The sequence below is a fragment of the Fistularia commersonii genome, chromosome 11 (genome assembly GCF_037954325.1).
Source record: "Fistularia commersonii isolate RoL2024-O1a breed Wild chromosome 11, RoL_Fcom_v1.0, whole genome shotgun sequence".
Lineage (NCBI taxonomy): Eukaryota > Metazoa > Chordata > Actinopteri > Syngnathiformes > Fistulariidae > Fistularia > Fistularia commersonii.
In genome coordinates, this window is record NC_141294.1 from 17,605,185 (window position 1) to 17,626,145 (window position 20,961).

Genomic DNA, 20,961 nt, shown 5'->3' on the forward strand with positions numbered 1-20,961 from the left:
CGCAGCTCCCTGTTTGAGGTATGAAAATATACATTTTCAGAATGAACCAGAAACACCCGCCACTTCCTGTTTGGAGTTCTTGACAGAAAGTCATTGTCGTTGGAGCGACTCCTGAGAACAAACAAACCCCTCCCCAAAAATAAAAATTGGTTTATGTAGTGCAACGTCATAAAATCATAACACAGTCATAAAGGCTTTAAGTCCATTCAGACCAGTCAGTTATCAGAACAAATGTGGTATATAGTTGTATCATCACTAGAACACAATTAAAAAGCAATATTGATAATTATTATCGGCTACTGCTATGTCACCAATACGTGCCACAAGGGTTCCTGAAAAAATGAATTATTTCGAATTATTCCACTTTTTTTTAGCTTATTTTCAATTCAATTTCCATTTATTCCCAGCTTATTTATTAATTTTATTTGTATTTTGATTTAATTTATTTATTGCTTTTAGCTATCGTTATTTTAGTTTAGTTTAAAATTTTTTATCATTGACATATTTCCTCTTCCTCCTTTTTTATGGCTCAAAGCGGAGATCCATTCAGACCAGTCAGTTTAGAGAACAAATGTGGTATAAAGTCGTATCACTAGGACGCAATTAAAAAGCTATATTGAGTTGTATTATTGATGTCATTGATGCGTATCGAGAAGGTCCCTGAAAAAAAATTGATTCCTATTCTAATTGTTCCTGTTTTTTTTTTTTTTTTTTGCTAATTTTCAAGTTTATTTCCTTTTTTTTCCCTGATTTATCTATCTAATTTATTTCAAATCGTTTCACTTTTTATAGTTATTTATGTTTTTACTAAGTTTTCTCATTGTGTTCTACAGTACGCCAGGAGGACCATAAAATAACTTACGAGAAAAGATGGCCGCCGTCATTGCTGTCATTCAAGAAGCACCTGTATGAGCACACCTGAGCAGGGGTGTGGACCACATGCAACCTGGCAGAGGTCCACCTTGAATTCTTTTTGACCATAATACTCTAAATAAACCCCCAAATGAGGATTTTTTTTTTTTTAAAGTTCCCGCAATCACCACTTTCTGTCTGTAGACACCGATTCAGCCGGAGACCCGTTCCTTTGGATTGAAACATCAAAACCCGACGAGGAGGAGACGCAGGAGGAGGAAAGCCAGCAGGCAGCGGGACCAGGAGGCCCCGGGGCCGGCGGCTCCGTCCGAGGCCCGTTTCTCCTGGCAACCCCTGGCGTTGTTGCCGGGCTTCAGGTTCTCGGGGTTCCCCTCGAAGTGCACGGGCAGGCACTGGTTCTCCAGCACCTCGCAGGCCAGGATCAGGTGCTTCTTCTCCTTCACCACGTTCCTGATGCCGCAGGTTCCCGGCTCGCTCCTCACCGTGACGAAGGAGAAGGGCTCCTCGCTGATGCACATGTTCTCCCGGAGGGTCCGGCCGCCGCCGGCGGTGCACACTGCCCGCACCCGCTCCAGGTCGGACGGGTCCAGGAAGGACTGCGTGGGCCGGCTGCAGCCGCCGTTGTTCTTGATGTACGCCATCCACTGGTTGTGGTCCGTTGAGGCGGGGATCCCCTCGCGCACGTGCCGCCTGATGAAGGTGTTGTAGCCGTTGTTCCACTTTGACGGCTGGCAGGGCTCAGGGTTCTTGGCGCCCGCCGCAGGGAAACAGGCGGCGACCAGGACCAGAATGAGCGCCAAAACTGCCATGTCGAGGCCGACCCTGGAGGAGGAACAGGAACAAGAGCGGGATTAGGAAGGACTTCCTGATGCAAGGGCTCACTTTTCCCTCTGTCATGTCTGACAGGAGGAGCAAAGGAGGAGACGCGCAGAAACTACAGACCTCGGAAGTTCTTCTGCGGGAGGATTCTCAGCTGGGCTTCCACGCTGGCGGCCTGCGAGTGAGTGAGTGAGTGTGTGAAGGGGTGTGTGTGTGTGGAGGGGGATGGGCTGCAGCTGCCTTACATAACCCCGTCCACACGCTATTATTACACATGTCTGAGGAGAAGGAAGGAGGAGCCGGGGGTGGGCGGAGACAAAGAAGTCATGGAATCCATGGACTTTGTTTTCCAGGCATCAGAGTGGAGTTCCGGTAGGTTAGACATGGAGAAGGTCTGAAACCTTTTGCGGTTGTTGTGGTGGAGCTTTACGTGAAGGTTCCTCCTCTCAGAACAATCTGAAACCCTGCGATCCCCCACCTCCCCTTCGCCTCCTCCCCCTGACACCTAACCTCCATGTCCTCCATACCTCCCCAGATTCTTTCCCTCTTTTCGTTCCACCGTCCTCCTGTCCTCCAAACACCAAAGGGACAGACAGAGATTTTAAAATAAAGAGCCCAACCAGCGCCACCTGCTTCTGTGGTCTTCATGACATTTATTGATTTTCAGCATTTAGTATCTTCTCGTACGTTCTCCTCAGTCGGGGTCATCCAGCCTGTAGTTCTGTCAATGGCCACTAGATGGCGCTAAAGTGTCTGTAAACGGGGGGCCGGAGTCGGGGCGGAGAACGGTCGTAACCTTCCGCCGCCCAGGATCCTCCGACTTTTACTAGTAACGACAAAAATAGTCCTGGAAGGCTCTGGAAGACACCGGTTGACCTTTGACCCTCAGCCCCGGGTCAAACCAGGAGTCCGTTGGTAGCGTTTGTGGCTCCGAGGCGCCAACAAGGAAACAGAATAAATAGAAATATAACAATCGAACCTGCCGAACCGGGTTTTTGATTCTGGGAGAGGGCGGAACATTTTCAGGCCAGAAAAAAAAAAAAATTGAAATGCATTTATGTGAATGAGCAAACGAATGGATGCATGGAGTAAATGGTTAAATGAGAGGGTGAATGTTTGCGTGTCTCTAAATGACGTGTAAATGAGAGTGAACTTTGTGTTTATATGACGTGAATAAATGAGTGAATGGTTGTATGTCTCTATATGTGGCGCAGTGACCGGTCAGGTCCTATGGTCCAATCACAGCTGAGCTAAGCCTGCGTGCAGGTTAACCCATATAGATAATGAATGAATGAATGAATGGATGGATGAATCACCATTTAAAAAATTAAATTAGATCGAATTTAACAAACTGAGTTCCTGGACTCCGGCGCGAGAAATATTCCGCCCCTTGGAAAACGTAACGAGGCGTGATTTTTATTTATTTATTTAATTATCATTAAATTAATTTGAAGAGAGGTCATCTTGAACGTATTTACACCAACGCCCCGACACCATGCGTTTCGCACGAGCGGCAGAACCGACATATTTACACCAGGGGGGCTTCACGTGCAGGTGGATAGAAATATCACAATCTGTGCGGGGAGGTGGGAGGGGGCGCTGCAGCTAACGGCTAAGGCTCCGCCTTGGGTGGCGGCGGCGGCGAGGACGGCGAGGGCTCCTCCTTCCTGTCCGCCCCCGACGCGGAGCTGAGGGCCACTTCCTGTTGTCTCCCTTTTGTTTTCTCCGGCCCTTTTATCCTGAAAGGAAAACCCACAGAGAGTGAGGGAGTCGGCGCCGGCCTTCGGCGCTTCTTCTCGTTAGTGCAGCTTGGTGTGGCGTTCAGCTGGGGGCGCTGTTTATTCAGAAATAAACAAAGCATGGGAGGGAGGGGGTAAATGTGTCAGAGTGAGGGGAGAATGATGACACGGCCAGTGAATGGGTGTGAAAGCAATGATGAGGTGAAAGGGTTACAACTCACATCCGCTGGCTGCAGCGCTTCCTCATCTACGGCCTCATCACCCTGGGTACTCGAATATTTCGGGATGTTGTACGCATGAACTCGGCGGTTTTATCAGTCGCGTAAGACATGCTTCTTCAAGACCAGCGCCGCTCGTCTTTGAGCTAACCTGGTTGTTGTAGCTAACCTGGTTGTTGTAGCTAACCCGTCTTGTGTTCGCTTAACTGCTCGATGGCTTTCTTGCAGCTTGCAAATTCTGGCTAATGCTGTAGTCTGTGCTGTGGAAGATTGCGGGCTAGTTGAAAACTAAGCTATATGCTAACCAATGCCAGATTGAGGATTTTCATCACCTGTGGTAAAGTTTGATCGAAGATAATGGCAAAAGAGAGAACATTGATCGCAGGATAGTACGTGCATAGTCAGGAGCTAGCAATCTGGTACATGCAAGTTGGCTTAATACGCTGAAAAAATTTTGATATGAAACTACAAGGGGTTGTCTTTTGCCGCCCTGATCAAATACACCCAGTAGTAACAACAAGGCGATGCTAAGTGTTGAGGAACAGAAAACTGCAGCTTCGTCACGGAAAGCTAACATCATTTAAACCGGCTTTTTTGTGAATGGAGTTTGGTGCACGACTACCGTCCACTGTGCTAAGCTAACTAGCACAGCTAATTACCCAACTCCCGCTGACTGAGGTGAGTGACTCCCCTTGTCAGGAAAGTAGTCCCGGCACGGCTTCCTCGGATCCAGGAAACTGCGAGGAAACACTGAAAGCCCCTTGTTTCCCGGACTTAGCATGTTAAGCTAAAGCTGAGGCTCGGCAGTAGTTCAGAGCATTGGTTAAGACGACGAACATGAGAAAGCCCACGAGCTCTGCGGGTGTTATGATGCAAACAGGGAACTACTTTGCTTGATGGAATGTCCTTCATAACTAATACTCCGCCAGAGGTGTTAAGGTCAGGCCTAAGAGGATGAGACGCAGTGAGCGGGTCGCTAAAGCGCAGCTAGGCGCAACGCTACTGGTAGCTAAAGGCCGACGGGCTGGGTTTGTTTTTGGACCTGGGTAAGGGAGCGGGCCGGTTACTGGGCAGGACGTCCCAGCTCGAGGTGGAGCTGTCACATGACCAGAAACACACAAGAGCCAGTCAGTGGGGGCCGGACGCCCAAGACGGATTAATTATACTGAAGACAAGGGGTTCAGGGGGTTCCTAGAAGGCCCCCCCCAATCCAGTTTGGTTTCACCGTTCCGTCTTTTTCACTTCCTGTTAGGCGACGGCGAGGAGCGCCCGACGGCGGACATCAGAGGGTTAAAGGTGTAATCTCTGGAGCCCGGCAGCAGGGGGGCAAATTCTCTGGGAGGAAACCTAGACGCTTTTCATTCCTGGGCGGTTTACGGCGCGGGGTAAACAATAAACATTGGGAGGCGGCCATCTTGTTGCATCAGAGGCGGTAGCGTCGGATTATCCGCGGCGCTAATCTTAGCTTGGCTTTCTGTCGTGGTCAGAAACACGACAATAACAGGGGTCCGGATCAAACCCGAGTATGCAGTACTGCAGTACGGGTGCTGCTGTGTGAGTACAGGGCGAGGTAGTACTGTCAATAAAGTACTACCTTACCCCGTTTACCCGCCATGCTATCCCCTTTGTACCTCTCCGTTCGAGGTCAGGCCGAGCTCCAGGGAAGGTTAAAGATGGCGGTAAAAGTCAGTTGGTGTGTGTGTGTGCGTGTGTGTTTGTGGAAGCGTGCGGGCGCGCACACACGCCGGATTAATTATTCCACCTGTTCACTCTCTCACGGTGCAGGAAGGTAAAAAACCTGGCGGGAGATGGGAAACGGAGAATGAGTGGACGCCGCGGGGTATTCGAGAGGACGCCGTCAAAATGGAGACAGATACGGAAGAAAGGAGGGAGGGGGACCAGAGGAGAAAAAAAAAAAAGCAAACGTCTCACCGGATGGTCTTGACAATGAAGCGGACGATCACCGCCAGGCCAACGCAGCCGCACATCACGCCGATCACGATGGCCGTCACCTCACCTGGACACAAACCCAGGTAGTTCTCCATGCTAATTGTTTAAAATTTGAATGATGCATGATTTGATTTGTGCAAGTCATGTGCGTGTGTAAAAACGTGCCACTTTTTTCAGCGATATATTGCAACAAGGCCATAAATTGCTAATTCATTAGCACATTTTTAGCTACTTCTGATTTCTTGTCATTTCTTTTTCATTTAAAACCATATATTGCTTGGTTTAAGTTAATTTCTTCAAGGTATACTTGTGTTGGAATAAATTAAATAAAATCGCAGGAAAAGCGGGAAAATCACATTTCTTGGTAAACTGCTTCGATAAGCAAGAAAATAAATTGGCTAAAAAGGCTAATTATGGGCTAACTGCTAATTAGCCACAGGAAGTATATTTTTTTCTGGATAGTAATTGGGTTTAATATATGTGAAATAAAATAAATAAGTTGATAATAAATAAGCAATCACTTAATAACATAAATAAAACTGTATTCCCTCCAGTAGAGGGAATATTAATTAATTAGATATTAAGCCATTATATTAAATCAAAAGTCATTTGCTCTGATTTTATTTTATTTTTTATTTTCTCATGTTGTCCTGTTGATTTTTTTTTTTTATTTCTCCCTGGTATTTCAAATTAAATTAGTCATTTCATCTAAAATGAATAAATATGATAAATCTATAATATCTGTCACCTGTGGAGAGAAAACGACCCGGCTGCTGATCTATCGCGAAGTCTTACCGGAATTAAAATAATTCCTCCTGAATTTGTGAAAAGTCGGACATTTAATTCACCTGAAAAATATAACATAATTGCTGCATATTTTCAAAATAAAAGTGACGTCACCTGCGGGGGTGAAGGAGAGAACGGGTCGAAATTTCCAAAATAAGTCTCCGCCGACTTACCGGACGAGAGCTCCTTAGCCGAGTCTGCGGAGGAGAAGATGAGAAGAATTAGAGGGGAGGAGAGGATTGCAAAGGAGAGGAGAGGTGGCGGCTGTTTGAAAATGTCCGACGGCGGCGCTGACATAACAGGCTTCCGCTCCAGTCGCTCGCCACAATGAGAACTTTGCACAAATTCTCCCCCTTTGTCTTTGTCTATCCCTCCGTCTCCCACCTCGTCTTCCTCCGCTCTTCGCTGCCGAGGCCGGCGCGAGAACAACCCAGCCACTGTCCCCCCGCCATCACTAACTAATTGCAAATGTGTGGTTGTAACTCCGTATTTCTGAGTGGATTTTGTCCTGTTATTAAGCCGTTATTACACTGTCTATTACGTGTTATTACCTCATTACGTGTCTTACATTTTTCTCATTTTTAGCTTATCCATTGGTACGTTTTAAATGTTTTCTCCCACCGGCTTTATCCTTTATTAATTCCTGGAAAGGGGAAGTTCATATTGAAAAAAATTAAAAAAGGCCAGATGCTCACAGGTTGTTGGGGAGGAAAGGTTTAATGAGTAGTTTCATAGTTTTTAGGTCAATTGTTTTTTTGTTTTTTTTTAAATAACAATTACGGTGTTTCTGTCAATGTGTGTGTGTGTGTGTGTGTGTGTGTGTGTGTGTGTGTGTGTGTGTGTGTGTGTGTGTGTGTGGCCTCAGTCTGATTTAAGCCAGGAGTGAATGATTGACAGGTCAGTGTCTGACTCCCTCATCCTGTTTTATTCGATTTGCCATTTTATATTTTTTTTCTGTCATTTTTTTTCATTCAAGGGGATATTTTTTAAATTTCCTGTTATTATTTTTTTGACTTTCGCTCAATTTTTAGTTTTTGACATTTTCTGAGGATTTTTGGCGACATCTTAGCAACTCTGGTTTCTGTTTTTCTTTGTGGTGGCGCAGCGGGGGTGGGGGATGGGGGGGGGTTCGTTGACCTCTGACCTGCGGTGAAAGAGGCGAAGACGACGCGGTGGTTCAGTGGCTGCGTTGCGCGGTGGTTATCCTGCAGCAGCATCTGATCTCGATCATCAGATTTGCTCGAGTAGAGGATGGTCTCCAGCCTCAGTAGCTGTGGAGAAGCGAAACAAACACATGGGCAGAAATTACCTTGAAATTTGATGGGGAAAAAAAAATTCTGAAAACCCTAAAAATAGATAAACCTAAAAATAAAAATTCATTCAAAATTATGAATAAATTTCAGGAAAAAAATCTACAAAACATTTGAAATATTCATGAAACTAAATTTAGAATAAACAAATATATACATTTAAATTTATGCAAATTGGCTCTTGCGCATGGTACGACTCACTTTCACTTTTCACTCATTTAATGCCTGTTACATGTTGTCTGTTTAGCACTGTCAACCAAAGCAAATTCCTTGTTGCAAAATTAATTGGCAAATAAAGCAATACTGATATAGTACCTCATACTTCTGTATTACCTGGTACAAGCTACCTTTTTAGTGCCTGATACCTTGTGCTCCATTGGTAGCTGGTACTTCTTTGGTCTTCACTCCACTTATTTACAGGTACTACATAAGTATCAGGTACCTGCCACTAAAGCACTATGTACCAGGTGCAAAAAAATGTCAGGTACTGGATGCTGAAGAAGTACTGTGTACCAGGTACTAAAGAAGTACTGTATACCAGGTACTTAAAAAATGGTCTCCACTTTACGGTGGTTTTAAACCACTTTGCACAAGAAAGCACTCATTTATTCACGCCGTAATGGCGGCAGAGCTGCCATGCAAGATGCTAACCGGACAATTGGGAGCAACTTGGTGCTCAGTCTTACTTCGGGACACTTCGACACACACACACAGGAGGAACCTGGAATTCAACCCTCTGATTGGTTGGACGCCCCGCTCTTCAAACTGAGCCACAGCTGCCCCATTTCTTTAGCACCTGGCACTTCTTTAGCCCTTGGTACTTCTTTAGCACCTGGTACTTCTTTTTATACCTGTATTTCTTTAGTTCCTTTTCAGGTTAGGTTCCGAGCTGCTACTAAAAGTGATGTCAACACTACATGTGAGGATGGTTAATCACCGCCTGTAGCCTTCAATTGCTCTTCTGTTTGTGCGCCAAGAAGCCTACATGTCCGTTGCTTAAGAGTTTTTTGTGTCATGTATGATCAAGACAGTTTGGCACCACCACTTGATGATGATGGCCCCGTCCACATCGAGGAAGCGCCATGAAGTGATGGAACACCGCCCGAACTGAGTTGAACCAGGACTGTGTCCTTAGAAAAGAGCCTGGAAACAGCTGGAAAATCAGAAAGATGTTTGGTTCTCACCTGCGCCTTGGAGATCCGCACCCTTTCGTGGAGGACCGTCCAGGTGACGCTCTGGAAGCAGGGCGGCGTCGTCAGGGAGCCGTTGTAGCGATAGTAGCGGCCAAGGTCCGCGGGCAACAGCGACCCGACGTCAAACCCTGGGATCAGCACACTCTGGTCTGTCAGCAAGAAGAAAATTAGAAATATTTGTTAAAGGTACAGTTCCATGTTACTAATCAAAATATAAAAGTACATGCAGAAGGAACCGACTTGGAAAACAGGAAGGTCTATCAACCCCGGCAGACCATATATGACCAAAACAAACCCAACGTCCTCAAGGGAGGACATCTTGTTTGCGAGAGCAACCATGTGCCAAAATCATGACCAAGGTTTTCTTCTGAACACAATCAGAATATGATGTCCCCAAGATGTGGGGATATTTTTTTGGTCCTTTTTTTGGCTTAATAAGCAATGCGATTGAAACTATACCAAGAAAGGATAAAACGTGACCTTGTGTTTTTTTTTGTTTTTTTTTTGAAGGTACAACTGAGCCACTTTCATAATGCTAATTAGCAAGTACCCTTTTGAGGGTCTGTTTATCTTCCCTTTTCTGCTGGGAGGTGGATCAGAAGTTGTATGTTTCGACATACAGCCATGTGACCGACTAGCAACCGGTCCAGGGTGGGTGAACCCCACCTCTCGCCTAATGACAGCTGGAATGAATGAATGACTGAAGGAGGCCGATGCGCCCGAATAGGGACATTTGATTTGCTGACGTGAATGGAAAAGACATAAAACGTGAATGAATAAATTGTAGAGGGCGTCACCTGCGTGTCTGACGCGGCCCAGGTAGTTGAGGATGTTGTTGAACGCTGGGTTGGTCTCCTCGCCGGTCTGGAAAACAAATGCTCAGCATTGAGGCGCTGCAAAACCCCTGGCGTGGGGCGACGGGGCGGGGCATCAGCGGGCGCCATTCTGCATACCACGATGAGCACGGCGAGCACGGCCAGGCCGTCCCTCTGCGCCATGGCGGCGGACATGTTGGCGTAGAGCTCGGAGTTGTAGTGGACCAGGTGCAGCTGTGGGAAACCGAGAGCCCGGTTAGTTCCACCCGCTGCTGTCGACTTCTTGAAAACAAAATTGTCACAAAAATGTCCCAAACCATGGATTTAACAACATGCATTGCCGGCTCTTATATCTCCATGGCAACTTTGGGTCATGCCCGGAACTGCTTTTCCTTTTTTTCAGTTATTCTGACACTGTTTTTTTAAATGTCATTCTGAATATTCATCTCTGAGCTGAATATCCACACACACACACAGACAAACACACACACACACACAATTATATAATATGATATTACACCACATTTTATTATATTATACTATATTATATTCTATGATATGACATTAATCATGAATTAGTTAATTCATTTAATCATTCATTCAATATCTACATGACTTATCCGGTTATTAGACTTGCAGGGTATATTATTTTATATTATATTCCACTCTTTTCTATTTTACTATATAGTATTGTGGATTCATTCATTTATTATCTAGACCACTTATCCAGCATTTGGGGTCATGAGATACATCATACATGAAATGATATTATATGACATTATATGCATTATTATATTATATTGTAGATGTATTTATTCATTCATTGTCTATACTACTTATCCAGCGGTTAGGGTCCTCAGGTACATCATATATTATATCATATTATATTATATATTGTAGGTTCATTATTTCACTCATTTTCTATACCACTTATCCTGGTGCGGGTTGTGAGGTACATTAAATAACATTAAATAAATCAATAATAATAATTATATTACTTATTATATTATTTATGATTCATAATATTTTCAATATTAGTGTTTTAAGAGTCTGTCAATGACAACATTTAAAGTCCGTCACTTTACTCCCTGAAGCCACAGCCGGATACCGTCGGGTCTCTCCACACGGCGCCCGAACGCACCTCGGCCTCAGCGCTCAGCCCGTCGAGGGTGTGTTCGCTGCCTCCGTGGCTCGGGCCACCGCTGCCCCAGTGGAGGTGCATCTGCGAGGCGGAGAAGAGCCAGGGCAGCCCTCCGAGCCCCATCCAGTCCGGCAGCTCCACCACCACTGCGGGGAACGGGAAAGACAGAGGTAACGGCAGAACAAAAAAAAAAAAAAAAAACCTGAACGCCGGGGTTGCCAGGATACCCAGGAGAGGGAAGGCCGCCGGTCGCCGTGGTTACCTGTGTGTCCGTTGTTGTGCAGGGCGAAGGGCCTGTTGCCGTGTTGACTGTAGCCTAGCGGGGTCACGGGGACCAGACCGGGGTCGTACTTGGTCTGAGCCGTTACCACGTCGACGGGGGACTGGGACGAACCCCCGCAGTCCGGGAAGAAGTCGGGCCACTGGGACTGGCCCACCAGGCCTGGGGACGAAGGGGAGACACCGCACGGTGACGCCTCACACACACATGCACACACACACACACACGCACACACACCTGCGCTGCGAACAAAGCTGCCATCTATTGAAATTCACTACCGGTGTTTAAAATAGAACACACACACACGCACACATCCTGATTGAAGAAATGAACAATGATTTTTCTTTCCTTTTCATAGCTGCTGGAAGGCAAAGCTGAAAATACCAGTAGGTTTATTAAATGAGAATGAGGGAGGGTTTAATGGACTTCAAATTAAATTATCAATTAATTTGTCTCAAGTTGCCAGGGAGAACAACCAATTGCGACAGGAAATGTTCACAAAAATGAAATAACATAATATAATATTATATAATGTAATATAGTGTAATACAATGCGATATAAGATAAGACAATAAATCATACATTATAATGCTATATAATATAATATGAAAGAGTAGTAGGTAACATATTTCCTCTAAATCTTGGTACCATCAGTCCAATTGCAATTGGCCCTTTCACAAAAAAAAAAAAATCCATAAAAAGCTAATATTGTTAGTTTATTGTTATGGTTATTTCCGTTATTATCACATAATGCTGTTACTTGAAGGTGCTTGAAATAATTGTTTGAATTCTGAGCCAGCATCTCTCTCCAGGAGGATTGGAATTAGCTGTAATGTAATAATAACAATAATAATAATAATAATGATAATAATTTAGAAAACATAATAATTAAGAAATCTCTCATATAGAGAGGGCAAGCAGATGATACATGTTCTATTATTAATAAGTAGATAAACAGAATTTGTTAAAAAAAAGAACATTTATAGTTTGTATATTATTTTGTTTAGTCAATTTATTTCAATTATTTTATTGGTGTATGTTTGCGAGAAATCCGTGTTTCAGCACAACCAGCAATACAAGCGGGAAACGCAGGACGTTTTTGGGATCCTGAACATACACACACACGCACATGCACGCACGCGCCTTCACACGCACACACACATACACACACACACACAAACCATCTCCGTGTAGAAGAAAGAAAGAAAGAAAGAAAAAGTTTGAATAAAAGAGTCCGAAAGAGAGACGGACGTGTGAATATCATCTGAATATCAATTGCAAATAGAGAAAGGAGGAATGCTTTTGTCTGTACTTTACACACACACACACGCACGCACGCACACGCACGCACACACACACACACACACACACACACACACACACACACACACACACACACACACACACACACACACACACACACACACATACACACAGTGTGCGCTTTTTCTTTCTTTCTTACGAATGTGAAAGTTGCTTTTGTGAAGCAGAAAATCCTCTTTACAGTACGTACAGTAGGGGGGAAGCTACACCCCCACTGAAACCTCCTTAACACACACACACACACACACACACACACACACACACACACGCACACACATAGCTGTGACCCCATCATTACCCTCACCCAGCACCCACGCCACGACGCCACTTCAAAAAGTAGGACCCGCAGCAGCCCCGCTGCTGGTCGTCATGGAGGTCGCCATGGCAACCAGAGGCCGAAAAATTCTGACCCTCTCTGTAGATGTGTGTGTTGTTGTTGTTTTACCTCTACTAGCATGCAATCCCATGCAGGAACAAAGACAAACACACACACACACACACACACACACACACACAGATTATGTGTATATTGTGGGAATGATTGGATGCATGACTGACACCTCATGACCCCCATTGTGCCCCCCCCATGTTCGCCTCCCAGAGCCCCTATACACACACATAAACACACACACACACACACACACACACACACACACATCATTTATCGTCGAACGCGTCCCTGAAAACATGAGATTCTTCTGTTTCGTGTGTGAAAATTCCGCTTCAGCTAACAGCTAACAGCTCACGTCATGTGGGGCCATGTCACACAACATGCCACGCAAGCACACACACACACACACACACAAACACCACACACATAATTACAGTGTTTACAGGAATTTCCTGAGAGTGGGGCAGTCTGGTGGCGAAGGCGGGGAACGACAGCGGGATCAAATATTAAAGCTATCGTGGATAATCGATTGGCCGTCAATCTCGTCGCCATGGCAACACACATCTCCACAGTGAATGAGCGTGGAAATGACTGTCCTCATTGTGCGGCTAACTTTTACCAGTGTTGTCAAATGGCAGCTCAGGTCCCACCGTGCGTCTGGTACCAGCCTCCGTCCACACACGCATTTGTCTGTGTGTGTGTGTGTGTGTGTGTGTGTGTGTGTGTGTGTGTGTGTGTGTGTGTGTGTGTTTCATTGTGCATCCCTTGTGTGTGTTTCACTGTACATCCTGTGCGTGTGTGTTTAACTAAGCATCTCCTCTGTGTGTGTGTTTCACCGTAGACCCAGTGTGTGTTTGTGTGCGTGTGTGTGTGTGTTTAACTAAGCATCTCCTGTGTGTGTGTGTGTGTGTGTGTGTTTTGCCGTGCACCCTGTGTATGTTTGTGGGAGTGTGTATGTCTATTTCTATTTCACAGTTCATCCTATGTGTGTGTGTTTTACTAAGCATCTCCTGTGCGTCACTGTGCACAGTGTGAGTGTGTTTCACTGTGCAGTGTGTGTGTGTGTGTGTGTGTGTGTGTGTGTGTGTATGTATATCTATCTATCTATCTATCTATCTATCTATCTATCTATCTATCTATCTATCTATATACACACACAGTACCTGTGTTTCACTGTGCACTGTGTGTGTGTTTGTATGTATGCATGTGTATGTGTGTGTTTGTATGCATGATTATTGTGTGTGTGTATATCAGTATGTGTATGTGTGTGCGAGTTTGTATGCATATTTGTGTGTGTGTGTATGTGTGTGTTTGTCCATGCATACACTTGTGTGTTTGTATGCATGTTTTATGTGCCTGTGTCTTTGTGTGCAATTGTGTGTGTGTGTCAGTAACTGCATGTGTGTGTCCAAATGCATTTATGTATGTATGTGTTTGTATGCATGTTTTATGTTTGTGTGTGTGTGTGTGTGTTTCTGTGTTTGCCTGCCAGTTTAAACTTGTGTGTGTGTACGTTTGTGTGTGCGTGTCTATATATATATGTGTGTTTCCTGCCCAATTTATGCTTGTGCGTGTATGTGTGTGTGCCAGTTTCTATGCATGTTTTCTATCCGTGTGTGTATGAGTGTATCTGTGCATGTGTTTGCTTGCATGTTTCATGTGTGCACACGTCTATAAACTTATACATGTGTTTCTGTGTTTTCCTGCAAGTTTGACGCAAATGCGTGCCCGTTCACACGCACCAACGTGCATGCGCGCGCCGAGCGTCCCCGTGCACATCGGCGTTTCCTGAATGCGGCGGCCTGGTAACGTGCGCGGCCCCCATTCATTCCCACAGTGTCATTGTGCGCCGCAGAGACGGCCAGTGTGGCTCGGCGGCACAATGAACACATCGCTTATTGTGCCGCGCAACAATACGGCCCACAATCCCTTTCTGCGCGGCCTCGGCCCGTCCCGTCGCCCTCTCCGGCTCCCTCGTCCCCCCGTGCACCTGCCCCTCCGCCGGCTCGGGGGATTTTTTTTTTTTTTTTTTTCTTATCCGTCTCGAACCCTGGGCCCTCCGCCGTGCCTGTGTGTGTGTGTGTGTGTGTGTTAGTGTGAGAGCCGCTGCCAGCCTGCTGAACTGTGAGTAACACCGTGCGAGAGGCAAGGAGAGGGAAACCAAGGCAGGGGAGATATGAATTCCAGCCGGTATTTTAGAAGAGGAAAAAGCATTTAAAATAAAATCAAAATCAATAAAAATCCCATCTTCATCACACGTCCTCAGTCGTTCACACACTCACACACTTCTACTCTTGCTTTAATAGGCTTAGAATTCACTCACCCGTGTAGGTCCAGGTGACTTCCTCTGCAAAAAAAAAAAAAAAAGAGAGAGGGAGAGAGGAGGAGAGAAAAATCTCCTTATTTGATCCTGTTATCAAGGTTTGCTGTCGTAAGAGTTATCTCCAAAGTCCGGGTTTTCACCGGTGAGAGCCAAAGTTGTTGCGGTCGACCCCCTACGGAGGCTGCAGCATGGAAGCAACAACAACAACAACAACAACAGGCAGAAGAAGAAGTAGAGGGATAGTTGATTGTGATGGAAATGAGTTCTTACCGGCCGTGGCAGCGGGTCCCCGTCGGACGGCGGGCGGCAGCAGCAATAGCAGCAGCAGCGGCAGCGGCAGGGGAAGGATAGAGAGACCCAAAGAGCCCATGTCACTCTTTCTTGACCATAAACAGAAATGAATCAAAGCAGCCAGAGGGAGAGAGAGTGAGAGAGTGAGAGAGAGAGAGAGGGAGAGAAGGGGGGGGGGGGCGGCAGGGTCCACCTGCCGTGGTTCTGTTGGCCGGCTCGGTGCCCGAGACCCTCCAGGAAACAGGAGGGACAGATGGAGGCGCAGGGGGAGAGAAAGAGAGAAAAAAGAGAAAGAGAGAGAGAGGGAGAGAGAGAGGGAGGCCAGAGAAGGACAAGAGGGGGAAAACTTTCCATCTATAATTGAGTATTTACAGTTATAATTGCTATCTATCTATCTATCTATCTATCTATCTATCTATCTATCTATCTATCTATCTATCTATCTATCTATCTATCTATCTATCTATCTATCGTCTTCATCCATCCGTCCATCTGTCCTCCTATTTAATTGATAAGATAAATACAGTTTCAATTTCTTTGTATAGATTAATGTATCCGTCTTATCTTTTCTTCCATCCATTTGTCCCACAATTGATAAAATTATAATTGAGTATTTACTGTTGTAATTGCTATATATTGATGAAATCTATCTATCTATCTATCTATCTATCTATCTATCTATCTATCTATCTATCTATCTATCTATCTATCTATCTATCTATCTATCTTATATTTTCTTCCATCCATCCATTTAGCAATAAATATAGTTAATAATTGAGAATATACAAATACAATTGCTATCTATCTTTTCTTCCAACCATCTGTCCATTTGTCTGACAGTATAATTTATAATAGTTTATATGTCCTTTCAATTACTATATATGGAATAATCTATCAATCTGTCTATCCTGTCTTTCATCCATCTGCAGTAAATGTAATTTATGTTTTAACAATAATACTCTTGTAGAAAAAGCAGCAATAAGTCTACAATCAGTGTATCTATATATCTATCTAACTACTCCCTGTTTATAATGGTACAACCTCAGAGCACACACACACACACACACACACACACACACACACACACACACACACACACACACACACACACTCTGAATAATGAGATAACCTTATTTCTCCAAGCTCCACAAAATTCATATTTAGGATTTTGATTCTTTTATTCTTAATTGAGAAAAAGCTAATCAATCTTATTCATTTATTTATTTATTTATTCATCTACGTATTTTGTCATTGGTTTTGCATTTAATTTTATCTTACTGAATTTTCTTTATCAATCAAATTTATGTAATTTAATATTTATAATTTCAATGTAAATAGTTCATTAATTTTATTATTATATTGTTAATTGAAAAAACGGCATTCAGTCTTATTTACATTGGTATTTATTTTGTTATTATTTTTACATTTTATTTTATCTTAGCATATTTTCTTTTGTAATTTTTATTTTCTTTTGTTCTTTTCTGTCTTATTTTTATACTTATTTACTTATCTTTTTATTTTTTATTTTCCTCCCAGATAATCCCATCCTGGGACACAGAAATCACCTGGATAGAGGTCTTTCCTATTTTGTAATCTTTTATTTAATTTAATTTAACTGCCATATAAACAATGTTGCCATATTTTCAACTTCATTTCCAAAACATTATCATTTAAAGCGCGACGTCCACTAACAAACCTCCTCCAGTGATGCCGAGTTCACTGATTCATTGCCTTTTAGTTTGATTAATATTTTGTGTATTAAGATTGTCGTTGTTCAAAAGCAACCTTTATTGACACCTTTTGACTGATAAACAAGAAGGAACTGGAGCCTTTATTTCATTTCATTTAGATGATTTAAAATCTTTCCTTCACTTGCTCTGTATTGTTTCTCACCGGGAATTAGAGGGGGCTTTTCTCTGTCATGGTTGCGGGAAGTTGCATCACTGCGAACCCGAAAAAAAAAGTTTTTCGACTTAAACTCCCTTTAAATTATTTATCTCCCCGCCGGAGGTTAGAGAGGTTATAAAAGGATGGTGTAATTCCAGTGGTGGACGCTAGGGGGCGCTCTCGTGCCATGGAGTGGACTCCGGTGACGTCATCGGTTATCAGCCACCGGATATCCGGGATGATAGATGGATGGATGGATGGATGGATGGATAAATAGATAGATAGATAGACAGATAGATAGATAGATAGATAGATAGATAGATAGATAGATAGATAGATCGATAGATAGATAGATAGATAGATAGATTGATTCACTTGTGGATGGGAGAAGGTGAATTGATAAAGAGAGGAATGAGGATTTAACATGAAAATAGGTGAAAAAGTAGAGAGAGGGGAAGAGAGGGAGATGGAGAGGATGGATGAATGATGGATGACTGAATGAACAGATTGGTCAAAAGAGGTGAAGATAGATAGATAGATAGATAGACAGATAGATAGATAGATAGATAGATGGATAGGAGTGATGGAGATGGGATGGATGGGTAAACATATTTGTCAAAAGAGGTGAAGAAAGATGAGGATGGATGGATAGATAAAATACATTGTTCAAAAGAGGTGAAGAAAGAAGAGGAATGTGGAGAGAAAGGAGTAAGAGCAGGATGGATGGATGGATGGATGGATAAACATGGTAAAAAGAGGTGAAGAAAACAAAGAGAAGAGGGACGGAGAGGTGGGCGGGTAAACAGAATAGTAAAAAGAAGTGAAGAAAGATGAGAGGATGAATGGTTGTCAGAAAGAGGTGAAGAAAGAAGAGAGAGGAGAGGGGTGTGGAGAGAAAGGGAGAGTTTGAGCGGAACGGGTGGATGGATGGATGGGTTAACACAGTAAAAAGAGGTGAAGAAAGAGGAGAGGATGCATAGATAGATGGAGATGGATGTTCTCCTCCTCCTCCATGTTCCCCCCATCACGTCCCGGCTGCTCCAACGTGAAGCTCTCCAGCCAAAATTATGCAACAGCGGTAACGCTCTCCGGCCTCCTATTGGCCGTTTCTTAGCCCCGCCTCCTCAGGAACGACTTCACACCATTGGCTGGTTCTCCCCCCCCCTTTGAAGGGGGCGTGGCCTCCCAGTTCATTCATAAATCCATGTGGAGGCGCCGCTGTCTCCCTCCGCCGCGGCGCCAGGTGTATCCCTCCGCGAAGGGGAGACAAAAAAATAACAACCTGCCGTCTCTGGTAGAGGATGGAGTTATAGAGGAATGGAGTTTCAATGCACTCCTGTGTGTGTGTGTGTGTGTGTGTGTGTATGTGTGTGTGTGTGTGTGTGTGTGTGTGTGTGTGTGTGTTAGAGAAATATTTATTGTTGTGGTAACACAAAAGTGTGGTTATTACATCTGCCGGCTCATTTGGACCTAACTAGAAGTAATTAAAATCATCTTCAGTCCAGGCTTCAGACCAATCGTGGGTAAATTCACTTTACATTAGAGGTTATTATTGTTTTAATGACTTTAAGTTTCTTATCGTGGTGCAAAAATAAACATCTGGTGGATGTTAAGGTAAAACGGATTAGGACCTCTCCATCTCGAGCCCTCAGACAAGGATGTTGTTGTTTGACACCTGAACCTTGTGGTTCCTTCCTCGAAGAAATTGAAGCCTATGAGGCTGCAGTCGGGAACCTATGGCTCTTCCGGTGGCGGCATATGGCTCCCAGACAATTTTGAATTGAAAAAAAAAAAATCAGTTTGGAACTGATTTTAAAATACTTGTGATATTTCTTCATAATACTGTGTCATTTTAAAGTAAACGGATATTCGTTTCGAGGATAAATTTCTCGGGTCACCCGTTGGTCAGGCTTCCGAGCACGTTCGGGTCGTTGTAAAGGTGAAGAAATTAATTTTATCAAATAGGCAACAAGTTTATCCGCTTCAACCCTTGTGACGTAAAAGATGGCAAAAAGAAGAGAAGACGATGATTACATGCATTCCAGGCTACGTGGACAGAAGAATTTGCATTTGGATCTGCGGTATGTCTAATATGCAAAGATAAAATTGCATAGATGAAACGGTCAAATATAAAGCGACACTTTGAACAAAACCACGCAGCACCAGAGGTCACCTTAAAAGTAAGATATATATGGCTCTAAATGAAATATATTTAGAAATAATTGGCTTTTAAGGCTCCAGCTATAAGGAGTCTGTAGGTGTGAAGGAGAGGACGAGTGGTGATTGACAGGTGACAGGTCTGGGTTAAACCCCACCCCCTCCAGGATCCTGTGGGGTCAAGCAGTTCAGGGGATGAATTAGTAAATAAGCACCGAGTCAAGCCCAGTAAAATTGTTTTCACTTTGAAAGAAAAAAACACCTCCCCGCTTTAGGATGCCGTCTGTGTTGTTGTTATTCTGATAATCCCGTTTTGAAAAACACACAAAATGAGTCACTCTTGGAAAAAAAAAAAACATCTGCTCTTAAAGAAAATCCCATCTTTAGAGCGGTTGACCTTTGACCCACTTCACCGAGCACCGGGCCGGAGTTCCACGCCGAGATGCTGAGTGTTTGTGTGTGCGTGTGTGTGTGAGACTGGGGACCATCCGGAAAACGCCTGACCGAAACCGTCGGCGTAGAAATGACAGACAGACCTGGAATGCTTCGTCTTCATCTTTGACGCCGGGAGGGGGAGCGGAAACAGTGTTTTATTGTCCTCCGGCTGTACCGGTTTCCAGGTGAAACGGGATATCCCGCTCCTCAGCGCCAACGGTCCGATCTGTCTCAAACTTGACCCCCCCCCCCCCCCCCATAGACACACACACACACACGCAACCGCCGGCACTCGGGTTTCCACCTCTCGGGCTTCAACCCATCACACCTGTTTGCGCGTTCGACCCCGAGGGCGCGCGCCATGCTAGCGCCTGCAGCCCCCCCTCCTCTGTTTAAAAAAAAAAAAAAAAAAAAAAAAAAGCGACGTGGAGCTGTGTTTGCGGAGCTTTTTGGCAGCGGAGCGAGAATTGGAGGGGGTGGAGGATCAGACACTCCTTTGTTTAGCTCTCCTGGATAAATAAAGAAGAGTTTTTCAAGGCGGCGGCAAATGCTTATTTATGTGTTTAAAAAAAAAAATGCGTCAAATCATGTAATACACGCGATACGCAGAGCCGAGGAGTGAATGATAGAGCGGAAGGTGTTTCTGTCACGCATGATTTTGGCTCAAGCTCCCAGTTATTTGACCCTTTTCAAGAAGAGACTAAATTCAAGGGGAATTGAAAAATGATGTTTGTCATTTGACCTCCCCACTCCACATCTACCGGAAAATGACTCGTATATTTGTGAGGAAATTGTTAAAAGAAACGCAAAACAAAATGACGGTTGTTTCCCGTTTCCTCAAAATTTACGGTTTCATTTTTTTTTTTCTTCCCCCAATGATAAATACAGACGCTTTTACTTCCATTTGGCATGCTAATTGAAAATAAATCTAAAGCGACACAAATTACCAGTACCTGCTAGAAGGCATTATCCATCACGTTGACCTGAATTGATTTTGCTCAGCATCGCCATAACATTGGCCTATTGATTA

General features: G+C 44.2%; 2 protein-coding genes across 4 annotated transcripts; both read right to left on the reverse strand.

Annotated features, from left to right (window-relative positions):
- Positions 1-747: 747 nt before the first annotated feature.
- LOC147229845 (uncharacterized) lies at positions 748-2,033 on the reverse strand. Its single transcript, XM_086155536.1, has 2 exons — positions 1,816-2,033; positions 748-1,695 (listed from the first exon to the last, which is right to left on the reverse strand). The coding sequence occupies exon 2, from the start codon at positions 1,680-1,682 to the stop codon at positions 1,098-1,100; it is 585 nt and encodes a 194-aa protein (XP_086011662.1). The 5' UTR covers positions 1,683-1,695; positions 1,816-2,033; the 3' UTR covers positions 748-1,097.
- A 174-nt stretch (positions 2,034-2,207) lies between these two features.
- On the reverse strand, positions 2,208-15,572 carry ca14 (carbonic anhydrase 14). Of its 3 annotated transcripts, XM_086155532.1 has the most exons (13): positions 15,432-15,572; positions 15,162-15,185; positions 11,107-11,286; positions 10,845-10,990; positions 9,842-9,937; positions 9,686-9,752; positions 8,880-9,037; positions 7,530-7,656; positions 6,559-6,582; positions 5,582-5,666; positions 5,412-5,447; positions 4,692-4,745; positions 2,208-3,431 (listed from the first exon to the last, which is right to left on the reverse strand). In XM_086155532.1, the coding sequence occupies exons 1-13, from the start codon at positions 15,529-15,531 to the stop codon at positions 3,305-3,307; spliced, it is 1,224 nt and encodes a 407-aa protein (XP_086011658.1). In that variant the 5' UTR covers positions 15,532-15,572; the 3' UTR covers positions 2,208-3,304. The 3 variants fall into 3 exon arrangements, with proteins under 3 accessions (XP_086011658.1, XP_086011659.1, XP_086011661.1); XM_086155533.1 differs by lacking the exon at positions 5,412-5,447; XM_086155535.1 differs by lacking the exons at positions 4,692-4,745; positions 5,412-5,447.
- Between the last annotated feature and the right edge of the window lie 5,389 nt (positions 15,573-20,961).